Here is a 12954-nt window from a genome sequence, read left to right on the forward strand (position 1 = left end):
CTTTTTAAAATTGATATGGCAATGTGTGAGATTCCGGGGTTTGATGACAAAGTCAAGGGTTATATATGACTCAAGGAATGGGACAAGAATTCAAGAATTCAAATTATTCTATTGGATGGCGAATGAAAGAAGGAAAATCAACAATATAAACTGCTAAGTAGATTGGATGGAGTATTTTTTTTTTTTTGAAATGCATTTGGAAGGAGTTAGTGGAAGAAAGAATCACATTAAGAACTTGATTGTTCAGTACTTTTTTTTGGGAATGGTGGAATTTTATCAACAAAAAGAAAAGAGCCCAGGACCGAGGAGGTCATGAGAACATAGAACACAAAGGGGATCAGAAAGCTACAACAATCATAATCATCAATGACGTAAGAAATCGAAGATCTCTAGGGATGGCCGATCCACTCCGGTCCTAGCAAGTAGGTCCGCCACTATTTATAAATCGATCATCGAATATGATAGAACTGAACCAGGTGACCCTCCACCCGATCCAAGATCTTGTCTATCAGCTTTGAGAATCTCCAAGGGTGAGGATGCCTCCCAGCCAACCATATTACAACATTGAAGTAGTAACCTACCAAAAAACCATTGAGGGAGTTGCCCTCCACAATAAGATTTTCCAAATCTGTTCTGGCCGTCAATCTAATGCCCTGACAAATAGCCCTCACTTCTGCCTCATTAGAGTCCTTGATTCCTATAGGACCAGGGAAAGTCCAATTGGTCGAACCAGTTTTGTCTTTGAGAAGACCTTCAATGCCTGCCAGACCCGGGTTGCCTGACTAGAACCGTTGAAGTTTAGCATCAACCAACCAGGCTAGGAGGGGTCGGGAGGGGGGGTCTGTTTAGATGAATGTTCGGAACTTTGCAAAAGTATATTCGAAGGAACAATGCTGGAAACCTAAAATGGGAAGGATAGAATTTAAGCACTTTGAAGTTTGAACAGGATCAGAGCGGGTGGCTGGAAAGAGAGTTTGAAGAAATGGAAGCAAGATCATCTATAATTAACATGCCTTAGAAATGAGGGCTTTCCTATGGAATTATATCAAAGATACTGGGAGACGATCAAAGAGGATGTAACCGAGTTTGTAGCAGAATTTCATACTAGAGGCAAGCTCGGAAAGGAATCCAACACCAAGATTATTACTCATTCTAAAGAAAGGAGCAGTTGGGTTTAAGGAATTTAAACGATCAATCTAGTTCATAGAGCGTACAAAATCGCAGCCAAAGTTCTTGAAAAAAGAATGAAAGAGGATATGGAGAGAGTTATATCGCAATTCCAAGCAACTTTCATCAAAGGCAAAAAAATATTGGATGGTATAGTCATTGCAAATGAAGTTATTAACATAAGGAAAAGGGCTGGCGCTGGCATGTAACACATCATTTGCAATATTGATATGGAGATAGCTTTTAACAACGCGAAGTGGAATTTTGTCAAATTTATTTAGAAAAAATTGGTTTGGGGAAAGATGGAGGTGGATAATAGCTTGTATACCTCTCCCAATGTTCTCAATCATTGTGAATGGATCCCAGCTGGTTTCTTTGTGTTAGAATAAGCCTATATGCCTATGGGCATTTTAGTCATTGTAGTTATTGTACAGCTTTTATTATATTAATAAAAGGGTGAGGGGGAGATACCCAACTCACACACTTTCTCTCTAATCTCTTTTTCAACATAGTATCAGAGCTCTAGGGTTTCTGATCCCTAGGGAAACTTTTACCCTCCATCTTCTCCATCAACCGTAACCCTAACCTTAACCCTACCTCCCCCTCCTCCCTCTCTCTCACCTAACCCTAACCCTAACCTAACCCTAATCCTCTACAGTAGTGCTACAGTGCCACTATAGCGCCGCTACAGTGCCACTATAGCGCCGCTACAGTATCGCTACAGTACCGCTACTTCTCCTCTCTTTTAAACCCTAATCTATTCTACCCTCTAAAATCCTTTTTTACACCCTAATCTATTTTCTGGTCTTGCGTTTCATTGTTTTTCTTTGCTCAATGTGCTGATCTTCTTTAATCCTCTTCTCCATTTCTCTTTCAGCATCTTCCTGGTTCTTTATGGATTTCTCTATACTCATGTTCTGCACCTTTGACATCGTCATATGACTCTTTCTATTGACTAGTTGGTTCTGCCTATCTTTCTCTCCTTTCTATTTGCTGTTGCCGTTGGTAGTGGTTTCTTTGTTTTTCTATATTCGTTGTCGTTATGGATCCTCCCGTCATTGTTGATCCCTCCATTGGAATGACCACTGACGTCGGTCCTCTACCACAACCTCGGCCCCTTCTTCTTCTTCTTCTTCTTCTTCTCACTTGGCACCTGTGGAAAATTCTTACCCACAGTTGAATATTCCCAAGTTTGATGGAACCAACTATTTACCGTGGAAGGTTGAGATTGAGACTTACCTACTTGGACGAGGCAAAGTCCGTTTCCTTCGTGAGGATCCTCCTTCGCCTAAGGATCCTATGTATTCTTGCTGGGAGCAGGAAGATGCATTGATACGGAGTCTTCTATGGCAGAGTATGACTCCTGATATTTATTCTACTCTGATTCTACTTTCTACTGCGAAGGAGATCTGGGATCATACTGTAATGACGTATTCTGGGGTTGAGAACATCACTCGTATATGTTCCACTTACTCTTAGTGGATACAGCTCCGTCGTGACGACATGTCTCTTGAAACTCATTACGGGAAGTTCATCTCTTTATGTCTTTATGTTAGTAGCTTGATGTCTTTCTGCCACTCACTTCTGATATTAATGTTCTCTGGCATCAACGGGAACAGATTCGAGTGGTGCACTATCTTGAGAGCCTAGGCCCAGAGTTTACCCATCTGCGCCATCAGATTCTTGGTTCTAGGAACATTCCTTCATTGCGCGAGACTTACTTCCGAGCTCAGCAGTGCGTTCGCGAGACTCCCTCCCGCCCTACTTCTGACCGTTCAGCTCTTACAGCATATGATGGTGGTGGTGGTACTCGTCCTTCTCGGGGTGGTGGTTCTTTTTCACAAGCTCGTGGCAGCGGTAGCCGTGGTGGTGGTCGTGTTGGGAGTGGACGTGGCCGTCCTTATTGCACCCACTGCCAGTACGATGGCCATGTCATTGAGACTTGTTACACATTGCACCCCGAGCTCAAGCCGCCTCGATCAGCTCACCTCAGCAATTCTGTCCCATCTGACTCAGTCGTCTTTGCCCCTGCCTTGCCACCTGCTGATGACTGATTCTCCTTTACGCGGGCAGACTATGAGGAGCTCCAGCGCCTTTGACAGAGTGCTTCACAGGCCACTGCGGGCTTTGCCCAGCTAGGTTGTTCACATACTACATTACTTTCTAACTCCGGGTCCTGGATCATTGACTCAGGAGCCTCGAACCATATGACTGGTAACTCATCACAGCTCTCATCTTTTCGCACTTTTCCATCTGCTTTTCAATCCATTACTTTAGTTGATGGTTCCACTACCCCTATCACTGGTATTGGTACCACATGTCCTTCACCTAATCTTCCGCTATCTTCAGTATTGTATGTACCTAAATCTCCTTTTAGTTTATTATCTGTTAGCCAAATTACGGAAAATCTTTCTTCCTCTATCTCATTCTTTCCATCTTACTGTCTTTTTCAGGATCTTTCGACTGGGAGGATGATTGGATCGGGTCGTGAGGTGGATTGCCTGTACCGTCTTGACTGTAGCCCCTCTTCATCAGCTTTACACAGTTCAGTAGATGCCTTTCAGTGGCACTGTCGACTGGGTCACCCATCACTCCAGCGCCTCCGGGCGACATCCTTAGTTCCCTCTTCTGTCTCTCCATTTTATTGTCAGTCTTGTGAACTTAGGAAGCATCATAGAGTGTCTTTCCCTTCTCGAGTTGTCACTAGAGTAGATAGTTTATTTCAGCTCGTTCATTGTGATGTATGGGGACCTTCTAGGGTCGCCTTGAATAATGGATTTCAATATTTTGTTGTTTTTATTGATGATTACTCTCAAATGACTTGGCTGTATCTATTGAAAGACCGCTCCCAGGTCTCTTCTGCATTTCAAAATTTTCATAATGAAATAAAAAACCAGTTTAGTTGCAGTCTTAAATGCCTGTGTACTGATAATGCATGTGAGTTTTTTTCTGGTACTAGTGGCTTTTAGGATTATCTCTCCTCTCATGGCATTATCCATCAATCCTCTTGTGCATATACCTCGCAGCAAAATGGTGTCGCCGAAAGAAAACTGCGCTATCTATTTGAGGTGGCTCGCACTCTCCTCTTCCAGATGCATGTTCATAAAACCTACTCGTTTGACGCCATTCTCACTGCTTGTTTCCTCTCCAATCGTCTTCCATCTTCGGTGCTTCATGGGGATTCTCCATTTCACATCGTTTATCCACATTAGGATTCATTCCCTCTTACGCCCCATGTCTTTGGCTGCGTTTGTTTTGTCCATCATTTGGGACCTGGCCGACAAGCTTGACCCTCAGTCAGAACGATGTATTTTCTGAGTTACTCTCGCAGCCAGAAAGGATATCGTTGCTATAGTCCGCGTCTGCGTCATTGGTATGTATCAGCTGATATGACCTTTTTTGAATCAGAATCATTATTTGGCTCTACCTCTGTTCCTCATGTTGTCATGACGGAACCTGATGTGACCATTTCTCTTCTTGTTCTTCCCCCTCTTCCTCTGACTTCCTTAGCACCTCCTCCTGCTTGCCCCACTGGACAGGTTGATTCGTGTGCTCTTAGGGTGGATCGTCCCCCTACTAAAGTCCAGCATCAACGTCGTCAACAACAAGCACAACTTCCTCACACCGACAAATCGTCTTCACAGACAGAGATCTCTTTATCCTCTCATCAGGTACCTTCATCTCCTGTAGTTGTTTCTGACTCTCCTATTGATTCACGTACTTGTTCTCATTCTACTGCTCACCCCATTTCTAATTTTGTCTCTTATGATCGTTCAACTCTCCCTTTCAAAAGCTTTGTCTTGTCTGTGTCTTCTGCTGTGTTACCCCAGTCTCTAGATGAGGCTCTTCATCACCCAGGATGGCGAGCTGCAATGGATCTTGAAATGGGAGCTCTACATTCTAATCACACATGGGATCTAGTTTCTCTACCTGCTAGTGCTCGTCCTGTAGGATGCCGTTGGGTGTTCTCCATTAAATATCTACCTGATGGCATCGTTGATCGACTGAAGGCTCGTCTGGTGGCCAAGGGCTACACTCAGACATTCGGTGTCGACTATCATGAGACTTTTTCCCAGTGGCGATGATTCCTTCCGTTCGGGTTCTCCTCTCCCTTGCAGTCAATAATGGATGGCATATTCACCAGTTAGATGTGAAAAATGCTTTTCTGCATGGCGACCTCCTTGAAGAGGTGTATATGGAGCAACCACCAGGTTATGTTGCTCAGGGGGAGTTGTCCTCATCAGTCTGTCGCCTCAGAAAAGCAATTTATGGGTTGAAGCAATCGCCGCATGCATGTTTGGCAGATTTAGCGAGGCAGTTATGAGGTTTGGCCTCAAGCAGTGTGGTGTGGATCGCTCAGTATTCAGTCATCAGTCCTCAGCAGGATACATTATGTTAATTGTATATGTCGATGACATCATTATTACAGGGAGTGACTCAGGAGGAATTCGGAAACTGAAAGCCTTCCTACAAAAAGAGTTCGTGACAAAGGACTTGGGACGTCTCAGATATTTTCTTGGGATAGAGGTTGCATATTCTTCTAGTGGTTTGTCTCTATCACAGAGGAAGTACGTTCTGGATTTGTTAGAAGAGACAGGAAATCTTGGTGTGAAACCTGTAACTGCACACATGGATCCAAATGTGAAGCTGGTTCCAGAAGAGGGTAAGTTGTTGAAGCATCCTGGTAGGTATAGAAGACTTGTGGGCAAACTTATATACCTTACGGTTACTCGCCCTGATATATCCTATGCCGTTGGGGTGGTTAGCCAGTACATGACCTCTCCTCGTACTTTGCATTGGAATGTAGTGGTTCAAATACTCAAATATCTGAAAGGTGCACCAGGAAAGGGATTATTATTCAAAAGACATGGTCATACACGAATTGAGGGGTTCTCAGATGCTGATTGGGCTGGATCCCCTGCGGATAGGAGATCGCCTACCGGGTATTGTACCTTTGTTGGAGGTAACCTAGTTTCATGGAAAAGTAAGAAACAGGATGTCATTGCAAAATCAAGTGCAGAGGCAGAATACAGAGCCATGGCACATACTACGACTGAGATTATTTGGTTGAGATCACTCCTAGCTGAGATTGGTATTGTGTTTCCTTCACCGTCACAATTGTATTGTGACAACAGAGCAGCTATCTATATTGCAACGAATCAAGTCTTTCATGATAGAACAAAGCATATTGAAGTTGACTGTCATTTCATTCGTCAAAGAATCCAGAAAGAGGAGATACGCGCTGTATTTACTCGTTCTGCAGAACAGTTGGCTGACATGTTTATCAAACCATTAAATAAATCAAAACTGAGTGACATATGTAACAAGCTAGGAATGTACAATTTATACATTCCAGCTTGAGGGGGAGTGTTAGAATAAGCCTATATGCTTATGGGCATTTTAGTCATTGCAGTTATTGTACAGCTTTTATTATATTAATAAAAGGGTGAGGGGGAGATACCCAACTCACACACTTTCTCTCTAATCTCTTTTGCAACACTTTGGATGTACAAGAGGGATCAAACAAGGCGACCTCCCTTTCTCCCTGCCTCTTCATTTTGGTAGCATAAGCCCTGAGCAACTTAATTACCAGAGCAGGAGAAAGGGGTTTTATCAATGGTTTGGAACCAAGCAGAAATGCGCTGCCCTGTATCACATCTTCAGTTTGTCGAGAGAGAGAGAGAGAGAGAGAGAGAGAGAGAGAGAGAGAGGAATCCAATAAAAAGTTGAAGCACCTAATGAACGGAAAATAGGTATGCAAATCAAAGAAACATAGAAACATTGGTATTGGAAGATTAAGGATGTGTAAAAAATGTTACTACATAAGTGACTATTGAGATATGGCAAAGAGAAAGATGCAGTATGTCACGAAATAAATGGGGTTATATCAGTGTTTAAAAATGCGGATGTGATGCGGAACGCGGCCAAGAAAAATCTTTGTCAACTTGGCGCTGTAGACACCCCATTTTGACCGGACCCAAGTTCGCTGTGTTTGTGCGAAACCCCATCAAATGAGTGAATTAAGGTCCCAAACTTCACCCTAAGCTAGGTTAGGGTCTCATCTAGGTCTCTGCGAAATTTCATCGAAATCCGAGCTCGTTTGCCTAGCAAACGAGCCTCGAAAATGTCGTAGTATAGGTATATAGGGGGATTGAATTAATCAAAGAAGGGGGTGTCCATGGGGGAAAAAGAGATAAAGGTATCATTTTTGTACATAGGGGGTGCATGATCCCGTCCGGGCCGCGCTCGATTCGCGCGCCCATCAAATATTGGTGCGCCAATCAATTTCTATGCGCTCATCAAGTGAGGGTGCGGATATCAACATTATATATATATATATATAAGAAAAATCAACGAAAGAAAAAAAAAAGAATTTCGTTTTTCCTTTTTTAGAGAGAGAGAGAGAGCGAGAATACTAGAGAGAGAAAACAGATCTCGCCAAATCCAAACCCTCTTTTCATCTTCTCCGGCGAACCTCCGACGAGTTTTCCGGCCTAGTTTACACTCCGATCATCTTGCTCTCCTTCCTTATTACCTCAGCCACTCTTATTTTCTTTTTTCTTTTACTATTTCAAGCACATAACCCTAAGATTCTTGCTCGTTTTCAGATCTAGAGTTCCTTGTGTTCTTGAGAGAGAGAAATCCCTAAATCCTCGAAAACCTAATATTTTTGGTCATCTTCTCTGATCTTACACCGGCCATTTTTTCGATCATCTTCTTCAGATTATGGCCATTTTCCGGTGGATCTCCGGCCATGACTTCTTTTTCCTTCATTATTAATTCTTACTTTCCTTGCTTCTTCATTTTCTGCCTCTAAAGCTTTAGATCTGTGTCTTGTGAGTTTATGAACTTGAGTTTTTTTCATCTCTTTTGTTTAGAAAACCCTAGATCCGTTATGGTTCTTCTGATTAAATCCTAGATCCGAGAGGTTTTCACAGTCTCTTAGAAAAATCTGCACTCGAATCTCATTTTCGTGTTCGGCAAAGGTACAAGCTCAAGATCAGAGCAATTTTCAAGGAAGAAGTAAAAGCTTGGATCAACTTCAGAGATCTTTCATATTTGCAAAGTCAGGTTGAAAAAAGAAGAAGAGGAATTATCATTTTTAGAGCTTACAAAAGAGGTATTTTGTTCCTGTTAATTTATATTGTCTATCTGATAAGGCTAGTTGATATTTTGGTTTTAATAGCTTTGTTGAGATCAAAGTCGATGTTGAGTGCTTAAGGTTCTATTATTTTGAGTTTTCTTGATCATCGTATGTTCATTTTCTTTGGAACCTGATCTATTACTTTTTCCGATAAAAAAAATCATGATTTAGCCTTTGTTTCAGTCTTAATTTTTTTGTAGAATTCTATTTTGAGAATTTTGAAGAATGATTTCTGAAATTAGAAATAATTTTTAGTCAGTTTTGCTTTGAATTGATTTGGAATGTTTGGATCAATAACCTTATTATCATCTTCTTCTACTTTAAAATCCTTCTCCCTATAAATTTGATACAATGATTTTTATTTCCAATTTATAAATGGTTGAAAAAATGCATTATCTAAAGCTTCCTTATGGCCCATTTGGATCTATCTATTCTATGTTATCTGAACCAATATCAATATCTTGGGATTGGTAGTTTAAATTGGGCATGACAGTTGTATTTTCTTTTTATTGTGAATCAAGCACCTCAAGGAAGATCACTAATTTCTTAACTGTAACCTATGTAAGGTTTGAGATCTTAATCCTTTTGAATATAACCAGATGCAATTTCTGCAACCATAGATGTCAAATTTCAAATTTCTAGAGCTGAACGTCCAGTTAAAATGTCTATTTGATACACCTTAAGAATTTATTTTTATGGAAATTTTAGTAGGCAATAGAAGTTATTAGAATTTTTTATGGAACAATATTAAAAGCTTCCTGTTATATTTGGTGGAATTCTGTGTTTTACAAGTATAAATACTGTACAGTCTTATTTTTGGAGTCAAAGTTTTATTATTTCCTTTTACTTAGCTAACCATATTATATTAAGAGAATGCATAACTTCAGGTCTGTTTTTGTCAGCTTCATGAATTAAACGTTTCACATTATACTTCTTGAAGATAGTTTTAGTGTACCAATTGTTTACTATATGTATTGCTTTAGCTGGTTTGTACTCATTGATTTGTAAACAACATTAATCTCATCAGGTTCTATATGGTTCTGTTGATATTACAACCTAGTAATGCTGAAATTGGTATTTCTCTTTTTTTTTAGTTGGTTTTCCATAGCAAGGTTTATAAGAGGGAATGGTTGCCAGTTTTCATCCTTCTATTATTAATAATGTGGGTATGGGCTGTTTAGGACAGATTTTTAGAGAGGACTAATTGTTTAGTCATTATTTTAGCTCGTATAGTTTGTAATTTAATCTTTTGGACCAATAAATTTGTTTTGGAGTGTTATGGATCAGATTTTCTTAATATTATTGACATTTTGGTTATTTTAGATATTTATTTTGATTAGTAGTCATCTCCTTGGGATGAAAAGGTTGTTTTAGCTAGAGAATTTAACCTGTACATGATAGTTTTGAATAGTACAGATGGACTGAAATATCAAAGAAGCTAATGTTTCTTTCACTTTCCCTTATTATGTCTGATTTTAAATTTTTTTTTAGAAGCTGTGGAAATGATTTAAAGAGAAAAAAAATATCAGTGCTATTATTATAAGATAAGTTGGTTATTGGATAGTGATTATGATTTTTACCTCGAGGAATACAATATCACTAGTCTCTTTTCTATTGATATTTTGCACCTACTTTGGGTTCATTTGCTTCGGCTGAGACATTTGTAATATATCATCCATACTAGTGCTATTATAGGAACAAAATAAAAAAGTGATAATGATGACATTATTCTAATACAGTGCTAGCGTTTCAGCTTAGAGATGCATCTCTTCTTGTAATTAGGAATGGTACATAATGGTTCATCTTTACTTTGAAAAATGGGCTGCTGTCCTTGAAATTTTTTATATACTCTATGATCATGATTCATTTTGCTTTGAAATATAGCTGCTGTCCCCTAAGTTCATACACTTTATAGTTGTAAGTTTGGTTCAATCAAATAACAATAGCAGCTCTTTATTGGTTTTGAATCATATTGATGCCCATAGCAGCCCACTTCAATGGCCATTTTACTGTCACAGGGCAACTCTCCGAAGATTAAAGTTTGTTTTGATAGAGGAGCTGTCTGTGATGGCCTAGTAACCAACATAGTGCCTAACCCCATTGCTGCCCCTGTTTCAACACATTTTTCACCCATTGCTGCCCCTGTTTAACACAGATTCTGCCCATAAATCTGTCCTTGTTTAAACACAGTGCACGCACACAATTCTGTCTCTGTATAGCACAGGTTCACGCATACAAATCTGTTTTTGTTTTGGCCCCAGTTCTGGCACATATCTGTCCACAGATTCCGCCCCTTGTTTCATGCACATTTTGAACCCACAAATCAGACCTGCTACTAGCATTTCAGCCCCTGAATCTGTCCCTTTTGTCTTGCCCAGTTAAGCACTTGAATCTGTCCCAATTTTTTGTCTAGTTAAGCCCCTGAATCTATCCCAATTTTCTGCCCATTTCAGCCCCTGAATCTGTCCCTTTTGTCTTGCCCAGTTAAGCATTTGAATCTGTCCCAGTTCTATCACAATTCAGTCAATGAATCAGCCCATGTTTTGCACTAACTCAGCCTTTGTTATGCACAGTACAAGTTCATTTTTTTATCTCAATTTTAACATAATTCAGTTAATATGTTTGCTCCTTACATTGTAAATGCTAGTTAAATTCATATTCAAAAGTCTTCATCAATTTTATCCATGGCTTGCATTTAATTTTGATTTCTTAGTGAATATTCCATGCTTCGTCTAAAAGTGGAACTAAAATGGTTGTAATTCATTTTCATTATGCTGAGTGTAGTTCACTATGCTGAAGTGAAATTCGTGTCGTCTATTGTGTTACAATGAAAATTCATGTACTTCATTTTGCTAAGGTAGAAATTCTTATAATTGCTATCTAACTAATTCTGCTCTTCTATCTTATTTTCTTATTTTATTGGGTCCCATTTTTTGTCCTAATGATGATCAATTTCAGATGTCACCTCTACAACTATCATCCCAATCTATTTCCATCATCCACCATTATCATTTTATAGCATATTTTTATCACATCCTTAGGGGACTTGCTCAATCCAAGTAACATACCCCACCTTTGTATATAGGAGACTCGCCCAGTCTCATCAGATGTTTACATCATTTGTGTCTCAGAGACAAGCCTTGTCTCATACAGGGTTTCCCCTTTAGGAGGCTTACCTAGCCTCATGTTAGAATAACCCTTCCTCCTGGCGAGTCTTTGACTCATTTTTCCCCCTTTCTTGGTAGTGTTATTAGTGAGTCTCTGACTCATTTGTGCTCCTTTCTTTAGTGTGTTAGTTAGGAGCTCGCCTTTAGAGTTGTTGTCATTTATCCTCGTTTGAGACTAACTCAGTCTTATTAGAGCCTTCAGTGCTGGGGATCTTAGATCGTTTTCATTTTTCTTGGGGCACCAATTACTTGTTGTGGATCGTCTCTTTGAGGCGTTAGTTGTTTGTTCGAGGTTTTCCCTTTTAGATTTAGGGCTTTGCCCTAGTTTGTGGTTGTGCTTGCGTATTCCCTTTAAGATTGAAAACATTTAAAGGTTCAGAGCATTGGAAAAGCTTTAAAATCCAAAAATATTAGAAATTTGAAACTAAAAAACATTTGAAAACTTTAAAAATATCAAAAACATTAAAAAACCTTAAATCGGCTAAAGTGTTGAGTTTTATAGCGTATTAGGAGAGTTCGTTCTGAACTACGTTGGCTTGATCCTCTTCCACGAGGTACGTAGTGCAGCTTGGGATTCACATCCCAGGTCCAGCCAAACCTTTAAAAATAAATTTGTCAAACCTTCAAAACAATACAAAGCTTCTTCAAAACCTTATTCAAAAAGATCTTCCCTTAGAGTTAGGAGTCTGTCCTGTTTGTATTGATATGGTGTGTCCTGTCGTGTGAGTGTCCCTAGAGTTAGGAGGCCTCGAGTCGATCGGTTAGACATTTAGTCGAACCGAGGGCTAGACTAGGAAGCATATAGTCAGCCCATGGTTTTCATTAGGTTGCACAGCCTAGATACACATAGGATGTAGGAACCACCTGCATTAGCTTAAGGCTAATCAACTTGCATTAGTTAGGGAATATAGAGAGTCCTAAAACTTACAATTTAACATAAATTTAAGCAATTGTGTAATAAGCTTTAAAAATCAGTCGAGTCTAGTGGATCGAGTTTAGGATAGCAGTTCTAGATGGTTAGGCATCGTAGTTTAGAATAGGTCATCGAACTACGTTGACTCCGATTCTTCCCGAGGCCGGGATACGTAGAGCAGCTGAGATGGACGGTCATCTTGGTCCGAGTCAAGTCGCATTAGAGTTAGGATTTGTCTTGTCCTGTCATATATAGGATTGATTTGTGTTTTATGTTTTGATGTGTTTTCTTACTTTCTTGTACTGATACTATACCTTTAGCTGTAGCTTGTATGTGTATGTCCACCAGAACTTAGAAACCCATTAGGCATGTTACTTATAACCTAGCTTTGCTTAGGTGACACATTTTTTTCATTTCATTTTGTGTATGCTTATTTCTTTATCCTCAGGAAATGCATGCTTAGGTAGACGACTCCTGAGAATTGTTCCTATTTCATATGATTTTCGCCCGAAACTCTTTAAATTTAATAATAAATGGCATAAGAGACCAAGTGCTTGCACTCG

The 12954-nt window shown here is 39.8% G+C and overlaps 1 protein-coding gene across 1 annotated transcript; it reads left to right on the plus strand.

Annotated features, from left to right (window-relative positions):
- The first annotated feature begins 2209 nt into the window (after window positions 1–2209).
- On the plus strand, window positions 2210–3221 carry LOC143853846 (uncharacterized). Its single transcript, XM_077363556.1, has 3 exons — window positions 2210–2257; window positions 2344–2589; window positions 2727–3221. The coding sequence occupies exons 1-3, from the start codon at window positions 2210–2212 to the stop codon at window positions 3219–3221; spliced, it is 789 nt and encodes a 262-aa protein (XP_077219671.1).
- The last annotated feature ends 9733 nt before the right edge of the window (window positions 3222–12954 follow it).

Source organism: Tasmannia lanceolata, unplaced genomic scaffold (assembly GCF_043159265.1).
Source record: "Tasmannia lanceolata isolate RefF3 unplaced genomic scaffold, GAP_Taslan_0.1 ptg000020l, whole genome shotgun sequence".
Taxonomy (NCBI): Eukaryota; Viridiplantae; Streptophyta; class Magnoliopsida; order Canellales; family Winteraceae; genus Tasmannia; species Tasmannia lanceolata.

Excerpts from the sequence above, each read along its gene's own strand:
- LOC143853846 (XM_077363556.1), top strand. The coding sequence starts at position 2,210 with ATGGATCCTCCCGTCATTGTTGATCCCTCCATTGGAATGACCACTGAC. Across the intron at positions 2,258-2,343 it reads CCATTGGAATGACCACTGAC|TTGAATATTCCCAAGTTTGA; the intron begins GTCGGTCCTCTA and ends TCTTACCCACAG. Across the intron at positions 2,590-2,726 it reads AGGAGATCTGGGATCATACT|CTTGATGTCTTTCTGCCACT; the intron begins GTAATGACGTAT and ends TTATGTTAGTAG.